The sequence below is a fragment of the Erigeron canadensis genome, chromosome 7, assembly GCF_010389155.1.
Source record: "Erigeron canadensis isolate Cc75 chromosome 7, C_canadensis_v1, whole genome shotgun sequence".
Lineage (NCBI taxonomy): Eukaryota > Viridiplantae > Streptophyta > Magnoliopsida > Asterales > Asteraceae > Erigeron > Erigeron canadensis.
Window position 1 is genome coordinate 26,363,648 of NC_057767.1, and position 13,095 is coordinate 26,376,742.

The 13,095-nt window shown below is 33.9% G+C and overlaps 1 protein-coding gene across 1 annotated transcript; it reads left to right on the forward strand.

The window, feature by feature from the left end:
• The first annotated feature begins 5,754 nt into the window (after positions 1 to 5,754).
• LOC122607428 (rhomboid-like protein 20) lies at positions 5,755 to 10,230 on the forward strand. The gene is made up of 8 exons (XM_043780399.1): positions 5,755 to 5,955; positions 6,061 to 6,161; positions 7,435 to 7,575; positions 7,884 to 7,950; positions 8,055 to 8,206; positions 8,656 to 8,757; positions 9,014 to 9,127; positions 9,795 to 10,230. Exons 1-8 carry the CDS (start codon positions 5,931 to 5,933, stop codon positions 9,960 to 9,962), a joined length of 870 nt encoding a protein of 289 aa, XP_043636334.1. The 5' UTR covers positions 5,755 to 5,930; the 3' UTR covers positions 9,963 to 10,230.
• The last annotated feature ends 2,865 nt before the right edge of the window (positions 10,231 to 13,095 follow it).

The window sequence follows — 13,095 nt, forward strand, 5'->3', positions numbered from 1 at the left end:
ATTATTATTATTATTATTATTATTATTATTATTATTATTATTATTATTATTATTATTATTATGGTAATAGAAAATTGTATGTATAGAACTATAGAAGTTGCAGTGTTTGGAAATTGGAACTTTGGATGGCAATGAAAGAGATAGAGATAATCAAATCCATATTTTTTTATTTATCAAACAAATTTATAATTTAGACCCTACATTATTTGATATTTATAAAAATGATATATTAGTTTGACATTTTAGAAAATATACTCGGGTATGTTAACAATGAAATGATATTTAAAATGGTATTATTAATTATGTGTTGTATTTTATTGTTAAAGAATGTAATGTGTTTGTTTAATAATAAAATGTATTTTTGTTAAATTTAAATGGTGTTTTGTTAATAAAAGAAAATATAAAAGAATTGATGATGTGGCGAAAAAGTCTTAAGGAAATTTATCTTATAGGCAGAGAGAGTCCTGAGGGGGGTCCTGAAAGGAGTCCTGCTGACGTGGCAGTCAGGACTCTCCAGGACTCCAGTCCTTATAAGAAGAGGCCTTAGTTATTCAAAAACATATGAGGTCTTAAAAGCAATTACGCGCCATAAAGGATATATACGAACAACCTCCTTGGGTCAATGAGAATGACAAAAAATTGGGGTTTCATGTTGGGACATGAAATTTTATCGTTACTAAAATGAGGCCTTAAAAACAATATCCCGACCTTAGAGGATATGCGACAACCTCCTCGTGTGAACGAATTTTTGTATATTAATGCATCTCGATGAACTATGTGTACTAACTTATTTTAGCAGCAAAATTTAGGTACTAAGTTGATAAGTTTAGCAAAAGAATAAGTTTTCAGTATGATTAGGTGACCAAGCTAATCAGACACTTATAAGAAATTTTATATCCTTCATACTTGTAATCTTTCTGTAATGTTGGTGGAGTTTCTGTACAATAACTATTGTCCGCTGCAATGCAATTCTATATGTTGTTGAAGTTCATGCTGATGTCATCAGAAGGTAGTGATGATGTCATCACAGACGGACAAGTTTGTGTGGAGATGTTCAAAGCCCACGAATTCAGTTGAAGCCCAGCCCGCAATTCATCCTATATATACAAGACTTGGTTTATAGTTTTTAATTGATGATTTGAGTTGCAATAGAAGTCGTCCATAGCATACGGGGTAGAGATATATACCTCGTACCACAAAAATATATACACATTTGGTGTAACAAGTCTTATGATTAATGATATAATACAAGTTATGCATCTGTATTTGTCTCTAATTCTTCATTCAATTCGTGTATTATATGTCCATTAATTTTCAGAAACCTCCAAGTCGAATATAAATGGATTATGCACATTTATATTCAAATTGATCGTGATTTAACCGATCCCCAAACCGTCCCAACATGTAACTTGTGTAAACCATTGCGTAGTAACATCATTGCACACAAAGAACGTAACATTTCATACTATCTCATGACAAAAGTCGCACTATCCAAAATTATTATATATATATATATATATATATAGGGTAGAGATCCTGGAAGAAGGTGTCTTAAGGAGAGAAGGGAGAGAAAGTCCTATGAACCAATCAGAACGCAACATGTGTCAAAATGAAAAATAATGCGCGGTGGCATTTTGGTAAATAAATCAAACTTTTCTGAAGTGATCAGCCTGGGTCCCGATCAGCTTGGGTCTGGGTCAGCTTGGGTTCTGATCAGCTTGGTTGGTCAGCTTGGTCAGCCTGGGTTCTGATCAGCTTGGGTCTGGGTCAGCTTGGTTGGTCAGCATAATCAGTTTGGTCAGCTTGGGTCTGGGTCAGGTTGGGGTCTGTTCAGGTTGGGTTTTGGATTGGGTTTTGGGTTCTGGGTTTTGGGTCAGCTTGGGTTCTGGATTGGGTCAGCTTGGGTTCTGGGTTGGGTCAGGTTTGGGTCAGCTTGGGTTCTGATTAGCTTGGTTGGTCAGTGATGTGTGAAAATCTAGTTAAATTAAAATCTATAAAAATACTCCTAATCGAATACCATACACGATCGGGCAGTGGACCCGTCCGTATGCAATATAGATTAGAGCAAGCAAAGGTTCGTTCCACGAAGACTACAAAGAGCTAGCGAGTTTTAAGTAACTAAAAAGAGTTTGGTTTTTAAAGACACCACGTCATCTTGATTTTATGTTGAAAAATTTAGTTGATTGAAAGAGTTAGAAATTCCGAAGAATTTATCGAAAAGAGAATTGTCTAATATCAAATAAAATTAAAAGATCATCCACTTCGACTCCATGACACACATTATTTAGGTTGCATCTATGTTAAAACCAATTCAACTTGTTGATTTTATAATGAGGTAGAATAAAGAACTCAATAGTTGCGCACTTAGCTTATTACCCTATCCGACCCATTAACCAATCTTTCGACCCCTAAGTTCCGGTTACCACCTTCACTATCAAGACCTACTAAATTGACGAATTTGTATTATTATTGTAAACAATCTTGTCTATCGATTTTACCAAACCGTTAACACTTTGAATTCCATTATCTATTGTTGTTTATTGTCTTGTTACCACAAGTCAACACCTATTAATTGTACCCATTTAACTAGAATAATGCACTCCTAAACCTAGATACCTCTAGATCATTCATACACTATCAACGAATCAATAGATAAGAACACAAGAACTCAAAACATTAAGATTACCACAAAACGTTTAACAATTAACTTGAATTCAAAAGATTATGCAACCATTATTCAATGTGTCATTTCATCTCAGTGGATTATGAAGTTATTTAGCTAGACATAATCATAAATAAATCACAAATAGTAAAAGAAAGAGTAAACATCTTGTACCAAAGTGCGAAAGAGAATGAAAAGCTAAGAAAATCGATGTTTGAATGCCTTGAATTCCTTGAGCAACCCCTAGAACTTGGAGAACGTAAAAGCTGCTAAAAAGTGCCTCAAGAAACCCTAAAATCGACTGGAAGTGAATGTGTATCGAATGGGAGGGTTTTGGTCTTGTATTTATAGAGTTTACAAAAAGTCTTCACAAACCGACCTACAGGTGCGACGCACCAAGCATCAGGTGCGGCGCACCTGACCTTGTTTCCAAAAATACCTCTGCCCGATATGCGACGCACCACAGGGTTGGTGCGCCGCACCTCCCTGTTTTCTCACATCTTCCAACTTTCTGATCAAAATATGCTCCGCACCAACCTTCCAGGTGCGACGCACCAACTCTGTTTTCAGCCAAAACTTGTCAATTTCATTCCGTCTTCACTCGTACACGTCCATGAACCATCCTAATGCACCTTTTAGTCATCCCACAGCCGTTTTTAACCATTTCACCTGTTCTAAGCCTGCAACCACTAACAATACCATCAAAGCATCGAATATACATGTAATTTGCGCATAATTAAGCTTAAAACGACTTAGAAACGATATGGGAATGTCTATATAAATGGACATATCAGTCAGCATCATCAGTTTGGTCAGATTGGGGTCAGGGTCTCATTGGGTCAGCTTGGGGTCAGTTTGGATCAGGTTGCGTTAGCTTGGGGTTGGGTCAGCTTGGGGTCAGCTTGAGGTTGGGTTGGGTCAACTTGGGGTCTGGGTTAGGTTGGGTCAGCTTAGTTAGCTTGGGTTGGGTCAGGTTGACACAATCTACACAAATGTAGATTAATCTATACAAATGTAGATTATGGGTTTTGGGTCAGGTTGGGTCAGCTTGGGGTCTGGTTCAGGTTGGGTCAGATTGGGTCGGCTTGGTTAGCTTGGGTTGGGTCAGCTTGACATAATCTACACAAATGTAGATTAATCTACATGAACGTAGATAATGGGTTTTGGATCAACTCAGGGTTAGGTTGGGTCAGCTTTGGGTCTGGGTCAGGTTGGGTTAGCTTGAGTTGGGTCAGTTTGACATAAAACTACACATAATCTACACAAATGTAGATCCCAAGCTGACCCAGATTCTAGGCTGACCAATCTGACTCACAACCCAGGCTGACCAATCTGACCGAACCAAGCTGACTAACCAAGCTGATCATAACCCAAGCTGACCCAGACCAAGACTGATCCAGAACCAGGCTGACAAAAGTTTGATTTATTTACAAAAATGCCACCGCGGTTTTTTTTTAAATCTACATGTCACGTTCTGATTGGTTCATAAGACCTTCTCTCCATTCTCTCCTTAAGACACCTAAAAAACCTATATATATATATATATATATATAGGTTTTTTAGGTCTTTCTTAGTTAACTTGTATATCATTTTTTTTTTTTGTTGTCCCTTCCAAAATGATGTAAATAGGGCATATTTGTGCAATAAGATTCGTGTTGATAAGGGTTCTCATATGGATCTTTGTCAATTACGAAATGATTATGGTGAGTTAGAGATTACTTACAAATAAAAATATGAAGGTTAATGAATTCCTTTATAATGGACGCAAAACATAGGGCTTAGACATAGAGCAAAGTAAACGACCGCTGGAGGTTTGATTTTTAAAAAGGCCCAATTTTTAAATTACATTACATATAGACATATATGTAAAAATTATATTTTATTTACTGTATATATCTTTAATAATTAGCTACTAATATCCTAATTGGGTGGTTAAGATATTAGGTAGAAACATGTTTTGGTTTTTAGGTCCATTGTTCTTAGATTGGGGCATTTTTTTAATGCTTGTCGTAGATCTAAAATCCTTTAAGGCTGGCCCTGACAAGGAATAGTTTTATTGAACCATCTCTGGTACGAGAAATATTATATTTAATATTGTTTGTTAGTTTAGGGATTTGCTAACTAGTTATGGTTCATTAAATGAAGTCAAATTTTCGTTAAATATAAAATCATGTATTTATGATTTATATAAAAATGATAATTATCAGATTGAATTAATAAGTATTAAATATATTTTTTTTGATAATTTAGGAAATACAGACTTATTTAATGCACCATAACTAAATACCAGGGACACTAGTTAGCAAATCTTTTAATATATATACATACAATCTATATACAGATAATAGTTTCATATATTTACAATGCTTTAAAAAAAAATTCAAAGATAACGTTGGACCTACTTCGTGATAATGGTTGATCAATCCTGAGCAATACCCTTGTTTTGTATATAGGGAGTGGGTATGTAATTGCCCGATCACAAGTATTGCCCGAGTCATATGTTTCGAACGGTGATCTTTTTCGACGTCTCTTATGCTCCATGAGTATGTTAGGTGGAGGTTATTTGGGTCCTATTGTCGAAGACATAAGTATACGTCAAGGTTAAAAGCCAAGAACTTCGGTTTCACTTATTAGTACACCATTTTAACAACTTACATCGACTACAATAGCTCGAAAAATGCAAAACAATAAGTTAAATAATAACTCCTTTAAACCAGAAAGCATTAAACTTCAATAAAATTATCTTTGTTGTATATAGCCAACAATAAATACATTTATAGGAGCGGATTAGTGGGGAAAAAATTTTCAAGAGTATTGGATTTCATCTTATGCATGTGTGATTCGATCTCCACATACTGCTCAATTAAATGTCATTATAATATTTTGAAAGGTAACTACTAAGTACTAACTCGACTTAAAAAAAAAAACCCTTAAATTATAAACTTTTTCATCTTTCTTTTCCATCTACCTGGGTAAATATAGTTTACTCGGTAAATAATACAGTAAAGATAAACAAAACAAAAAGTCAAAAAACAAATACTAGTAATAAGTAGTAGTAACATAGCAGCAGCAGGAGGAGGGGTAGATAGATATAGCTTGTGCCACAAGTGAAACAAACCAAACCCTAATTTTTACCTTTCATCAATCAATTACAGATCCATCTTCTTCTTTATAATAATATTACTATTTAATTAATAATTAATAAAACATCAACAACTAACGACACTGATTAATCAAACGTTGTCGTCGTCGTTTGTTAAACAGAAAGATGAACGGCGGCCCATCTGGTTTCAGTATGTCACACAATCCCCCCCTTTTTTTATTTCTCTAATTAATCAATCAATAATTCTGTTTTTTTTTTTTTTTTAATTATGTCTTGTTTTGATTTTGATGATTAGATAATGCACCGATCACACGAGCATTTGTAATTGCGTGTTGTCTGTTTACCATCTTTTTCGGGATCCAAGGCCGGTCTCATAAGCTCGGTTTATCGTATCAGGTTTTGCTTCTTATTCTGTTTTATATTCTATGCGTGTATATATATATATGTATGTATCTACTTTTAGTGAATAGTTATGTACATGTTAAACCCCGATTCGATATTACTATATGCTTGTAACTTGTATATCTAGCCAATTTTCCGATGGAGGTCCAATTAGCCGATGTAGTTTTAACAAGGAACTTTTTTATTAGTCGGGTTTTGGGATCCGTGTCACTTTAGGGGAGTGAACCCGTTGGGATTGTAGAAAATTAGTGAATATGTCCAAATGCTGTGCGTAGGTGGCACTACTTAGGAGGCGAGAATGGCAGAGTGAAATTCCCTGGCTCGGAGTCTTTTAGTTCCGGCACACATGTACATCTGAAACGTAGCTGGCTTGTCTGTAGCCCACGTTTTCGCTGTGAGTTTCAGAGTTGGCGTGTCGTGAAAATTTAAGTTTCTAGCAAGCTATTAAAATTTAGTGGTGTCGAGAAAGATTATCGTCACAAACGTGAATATTAAATTTTAGGTACAGAAACAATAGAGATATGCTTTCTTCTTTTTATACTTGATATAAGCACTCGAAGGGTTAGCTTCTAGTGCCTTTAGATAGTTTTTAGGTAATTGCTTTCTTTAAGTAGGAGTTCTTGTTAGTTTCCCTTATAATCTATGCTTCTATGGTATTACACAATTGGTTCGATAGTCATACCTTGCTTTATAGTGTTATTCTTGGTTAGACCAAACACACTTGTTCAAACTTCAAAGTGGTATGTTTTGCTTTTATCAACCATTAAATTTTGGATATTTGATGTTCAGAAACTATACCAAAGGGGAATGATCTTATACACTAGCTCAATCATCTTTTGTGAATGGGTAAACAATGTAAAAATTGTTAACATTATGATTAACGAAGCACAAAGTTGTATTCAATTTCCATCATTTTTAACCTAGTATATTTAGTACACAACAAGTAAGATGCGCGTGTTAATGTGACCACCCAAAAGTTTATATTCAGACATGGTGTACAGTTTTTAGTAGTATTTGTTGCTTGTTTTTCGTGAACGTGGTGTACATAAGATGAGTTGAGTAAGCTCTGCACTTGAGTAGAGAGACCCATATTGTAAATAAAGATATTAGGACCCTAAAATTTTACCCATCAAATATATATTGAACTTAAGCTAATATATCATGTGATATTGTGACCACCCAAAAGTTTATATTCAGACATGACATTATCATCTTAAAAGTTAAAATACAGCTACTTATGGATCTATGATGGTTTTGTATCTAACAGGACATATTGAAGAAGTTTCAGTTATGGAAACTGATTGTTTCAGTTTTTGCATTTTCATCTACGCCAGAGCTGATGTTTGGCGCTTATCTTCTTTACTACTTTCGTGTGTTTGAACGACAAATAGGTTCTAATAAATATTCCGTGAGTTTTTTCATAACCCATTAACCTTATACTTTTTGTTTTGTTTTCTTAATCCACAGTAATTAGTCACGTGCATCCTATTTGACACAAAATGAAAATGATGTCGATCATACCATGGCATTATGCATGATAATTGGAAGAGAGTTAGTATGAGCGGGAAGAACTAGTGATTAAGTTTGTGTTGAAACTTCAACTGTATTGTATATTATTATAAATTAGTCGATAACTGTTGCATTTATATGTTTATGGACTTGAAATTGTATATATTAATGTATTACATTATTCTGGGTGAAAATTCATGTCTTCAGGTATTCATCACGTTCTCTATAGTTGTGTCTTCACTGCTACAGCTATGTGCTCAAGCATTTCTTAATGGTAAGCTATCAGTATGCTTCAGTTTATTTTGAAATTACCATGTGTTCACTTCTATTTTGCTGAAGCTGATAACCTAAGTTGAAGTTTGAACTTCATTTATGCAGATCCTGCCTTAAGTCTACTCACATCTGGGCCCTATGGCCTCATATTCTCTTCATTTGTACCATTCTTTTTTGACATTCCAGTTTCGACACGGTTCCGTGTATCTAGCCTATCTTTCTCTGACAAATCTTTCGTCTATTTAGCAGGGCTTCAGGTAGATAGAAGTTTAGTCCTATAACTTACATGTTGTTGCTAGTTATATCCGGAGTCGTTAATTCCTACCTGTTTACTTATAAATCAGTAAATTTGGGTTGTGTGTTCTATCTCAAATGTGTCAGATGAGTTACATCAAAGAATTTACTAGTCAAATGAGTTTTAATACTTCATTAGTTTTTAGTGCGGACATCCTCGGATTGTTGTATTAACAGCTGTTCATAATCTTATTCAGCACATAAATCGTTTATAATATTTTTTTTTGAAGAAATCGCAAAAAGGTGCTTGCTGGTCAAACCCAACCCAGTCAAACTCAAATTGACCCATTTTGAACTTCTACCGACCTTTCCATTTTGCCACTTCTAGTATTTCCTAACTGAAATTTTCATCTATCTTTTTCCACCTTCATTTTATTTCTCTTCATTCATCATTAACTTTATTATGATGCAGCTTCTATTGTCATCCTGGAAAAGATCCTTAATACCAGGCCTATGTGGCATCATTGCTGGTTCTCTATATCGTTCAAACGTGCTACGCATCCGTAGGCTTAAGGTATATATTGTTTTTCTTTTTGTACTCACACTATTTCTGCTATTTTATGATCCATGAGCTCGTATTAGTGATTGGTTCAGAAAGTATACGTCTATTTGACGTGTATCTCATTAGAAAAAGCTAATTTTATCATTCTCACAAATAAGGACAAGGAAATACAAAAATTTTTAACCATCTAACCATCATTATTTTATTGTTAAAATCTTACAATGTTCTAAGACTAATATCTATTACTCTTGTTATTCTATAATTTCAGTTCCCTGGGTTCATAGCTTCCTTCTTTTCAAGCCTTTCTTTCCCATCTGTCGGTGGTGTATCACCTGCTCCACCGGCAAGAAATGCACCATCCTTTGTTGCTCGTCAAGCAGAGGTATTTGGCTTTTTATTATTCCTATCTTTACAGTTTACATATATGCAAGTGCTGTTATTGGGATCTTGTGTAGTCACTATATAAGTTGGTAACTGTTTTCCTCACCTTCATTTCTTTTATTGGATTGAACATGCAGTAAATGCCAAACTGCCAAAGTTAAGTTACTTACAGAGTAGTTTTTTAGTAATGTCTAATCTTATTTGAGTTCCCATGTGAGAACTGAGAACTGACAGAATGACTAAAAGTTTGGAAGTTCTTAATATACAGTTAATGGTGTAATGGTTATGAATTTATAATTATTATGTTTCTTTGCAAGACCAAGTGGGCACATCAATTTCTGAAGCTCATATTTTAAAAACTAAAGTTATATTACCTGATTTCAAAATAAATTTCTGACAGTGGTGGAATAATGAAGAGGGTAATCTTTTTGATGCCAGGTGGGGCCAAATATGATTCTAAAAATACATTATCTGTAATAAATTGATTTAGGAGGTTGTATGCATTGAGCCATTGAGCAATCACTTTGGGCGACTTATCCAATTAACCTGTTCCATTATATGGTAGTTATTTTTACCCATTTTGATGGCATATAGATGAAACATAACTTCATCAATAGGTATGTGGAGTGTAATGGCCAACTTTAATGGTTCATGTTTATTTGATTCAGGGTAATTATCATGCTCCAGTGTCATCTGGCCTAGAGCCACCTGAGGATTCTATTTCAACATTGGTTTCAATGGGGTTTGATAGGAATTCGGCAAGACAGGCTCTTGTTCATGCCAGAAACGACGTCAATGTTGCCACTAATATTCTTCTCGAGTCACAGGCTCATTAACATATTCTGCATCCATTTTTGAGCTCAATGATAGGATGGTCTGCTCGTCTAGAATACACAAGTTGTTCATGGTAATACCTTCGAGGGTTTAGTTTCTTTTTATTTACCTGTTGTTCTCTTTTATTCATAGCAATGTGTATACTCCTGATACTAGAATCTCTTAGGATCAATTGTTGGAGACTAGACCAAATGCTCTTTGAACATATCTAAAATGTATAGTTGCATTGCCTGCTAAATATATCCAACCGACTTGTTCCCGTGATTTTAATCATACTGATTGATGAGACATCGTGGAATGTGGAGGATAGGTTTGTGGAAAAACAAAGCAGCATTGGAGTTATAGAAAATAGTGGATGATTTTGGTAATTCTGATATGTGATGTTTGATACCTTTTTGCCATTTTATACGCCCAACATAGACAAAACAAAACTTTGAATATCTGAAGTTTATTTGCATATTACTGAGAGTCGCATACACTTGCAAATTGCAATCACATATAGACTGTCCCATGAACTTTCGAATTAATTTGTTTCGTTAATCCTGCCACTGACATCATCATTCGTGTATCTTTCAAGTCTTTTGGAACATAGGTCATCATGACGCATACCACCTCAACTATTGTTTTACATGTCAGTTTAAAAATTCATTAGTACTAATTACTTGGTCTCCAGCTATAGATTCTTCAATGGATCACAAATTAATATTGAAATGCTTAAATGAATGGGGAAAAAATGTGCTTTCAAAACATAACATCTACAAGTATAGTTTTTGTGGGTGAAGTTTTTAGCTAGAACATTATTTCCACAAATTCTATACACACTCGAACTGCTAGATAAATTTAATGAAGCATTAACAATGTCTTGTACATAGAGGGGTACAAAAAAACCTGGTCGGAACCCGAACCCGAAATTGGTCAACAACTGGATTTGACCAACTTGGCGGTTACAAAGCGGTTTGAGTTTTCAGTTTTTTTATGGGATTGAAACCGGGTTGAGATCGAGTCAGGTTTGGTTTTTGGTCATAAAATCCTAATAAATAACCGGTCAAAGTTTGACCCAAAACCAATTTCAAACCGGATCGGGTTCAAGTCGAGTTGAATAATAACCGGTTTTTGTATGCCACTATTTGTACATGTAGCTCCAGTGCCTTTCAAGGTTAGTTAGGTGACCGGTGACATGGGTGGCTTACACAACTATGGGCCTAAATAACTACTCATAAGGTGGGGATTATTTTACCACCCCTCCATATTTCTCCTCAATTTTGTTTTGTCCATCCACACTAGTAAGTTCCTCACCACTCCTTCCCGTCTTATTTTTTAAGAAAGACTTCAATTTATAAATAATATATAAAATAGTACTCCTTTGTTTATTATTTACATACTTATCACTTATACAATAAAAATAATTATGGAATACCAAAAGCGAAAAACAAAAATATGTTAGATAAACTAAAAACTAAAATCAAAATGTACAGTAGTTTTAAAACCAAAAAAATTTTTAGAAAAAAAAAAAAGATGTGGATAACGCATATAAAAGTTGAGAAAAGACGCAGACACTTGACCCTTTTCCATAGTCAATTGTCTTTTTCATATAACTTGCAAAACAGTAAAAATAAATAAAATAAAAAAATCACCCACTTTAACCAACCACTTTGAATTCCATTTTTAAAAACCAGTCAATTCTACATCTTTCATTCTCTCGATTAGTCTATATATATATGTATATATTCCATCGACTGATAGGTTAAAAACATACATGTGATGCATATTACATTTATTGAAGCGTATGAGGAGATAAATTAAGCATAAATGGTTAAAAAAGCATACAATAACAAGTAAATAAAACACATTTACATGTTTTAAAAAAAACCATTTCTTACAAAATACGACTTACTAATTAAGGAAACTAATATATCAAAACCTTATACGTACGATCGATGTTGTAGAATATCCATCATGGGCGGGGGCCAGAGAAGAAGGAAGCATAACAAGCCGGGCAATTGTATTGTTTGGCTTGAATCAATTTCCCAACACATTCGGAATGAAAGAAATGACTACATCGACTTAGTTTACATACAACGTCGTCCTTATCGTAAATAGCATGACAAATTAGACATATTTCTGCCAATTGACTATTCCTTCGTACCTGAAGATCTTGGAACCGAATACTTGGAAGATCAACTAGACATTCTTTGTATTGATGGTTGTGTATATAAACAGTATGGTATTGGAAGTAATATGAGAAGTAATATTTTAGAAAATTGAGCAGTTCTGTTTTTACTAAAAATGTTAATGATAATATGATACAAAAACAGCAAATGATGGCGATCGGCATTTTAGTGTCTAGTGTTGTACTTGTTGTTTATGAATTTGGGCCAAGGGGGATCGAACAAGTGGATTAAGTAGGTGAATAAGTGGCCTTTGGGTCATTACACGACTTTTTAGTATACATTTTCACGAGTTATGGGGTCCAAATATATTATATAATGATAAATACGGAGAAAATAAAAATGTAAGACGTGGACAGTATTATCTGACTAAAAGTTAAAAAAAATGATTGCTGGAATAGAGTTTCGGCTTGCAAGAAATAAATAATTGAAACTTTACCTCTATAATAATATATAACAAAATATATAGAATGGTGATTCAAAGACAAGATAGTAGTAGTTGGTGTTATTAATTTATCCTTTGTTTGTCTAAATCAGATATATTGTTTATAAAAAAAGGTGATCCTATTCCTATCTCACATAAAGACGTATATGTAATGCGTTTTATTCCTTGTGTTTTTTATATTGTTATTTATTGATGTATCCCACGAGACAATGTACCCCTAATTGTTAAAGTTTTTATTTTTTTAATTTTAAAATCACAGGTTTATATTACGTTTTTAGATTATATAAATTTTGTTACAAACTGATACTGTAAAATCTATCAACTTTATTTATTAATTAAACTTTTTTACTATATATATGCAACAATACTTTTTTTTTCAAGTCAAAATAACTCTTTTAAAATCTAATCAACCCCTTTTTAAATACTTTATTCAAATAAAAATTACTAGAAAGGTCAAACTTCAAAGTGTGTTTACGGTTTGGAAAACTACAAAATTATTTTCAGAATTAGTCAAACATTTTT

What these genes read in the sequence shown, in the direction of transcription:
- LOC122607428 (XM_043780399.1), top strand. Translation starts at nt 5,931, where the DNA reads ATGAACGGCGGCCCATCTGGTTTCA. An exon ending in AGCTCGGTTTATCGTATCAG is followed by an intron (nt 6,162 to 7,434) that starts GTTTTGCTTCTT and finishes TGTATCTAACAG; the next exon opens with GACATATTGAAGAAGTTTCA. An exon ending in TCTATTTAGCAGGGCTTCAG is followed by an intron (nt 8,207 to 8,655) that starts GTAGATAGAAGT and finishes ATTATGATGCAG; the next exon opens with CTTCTATTGTCATCCTGGAA.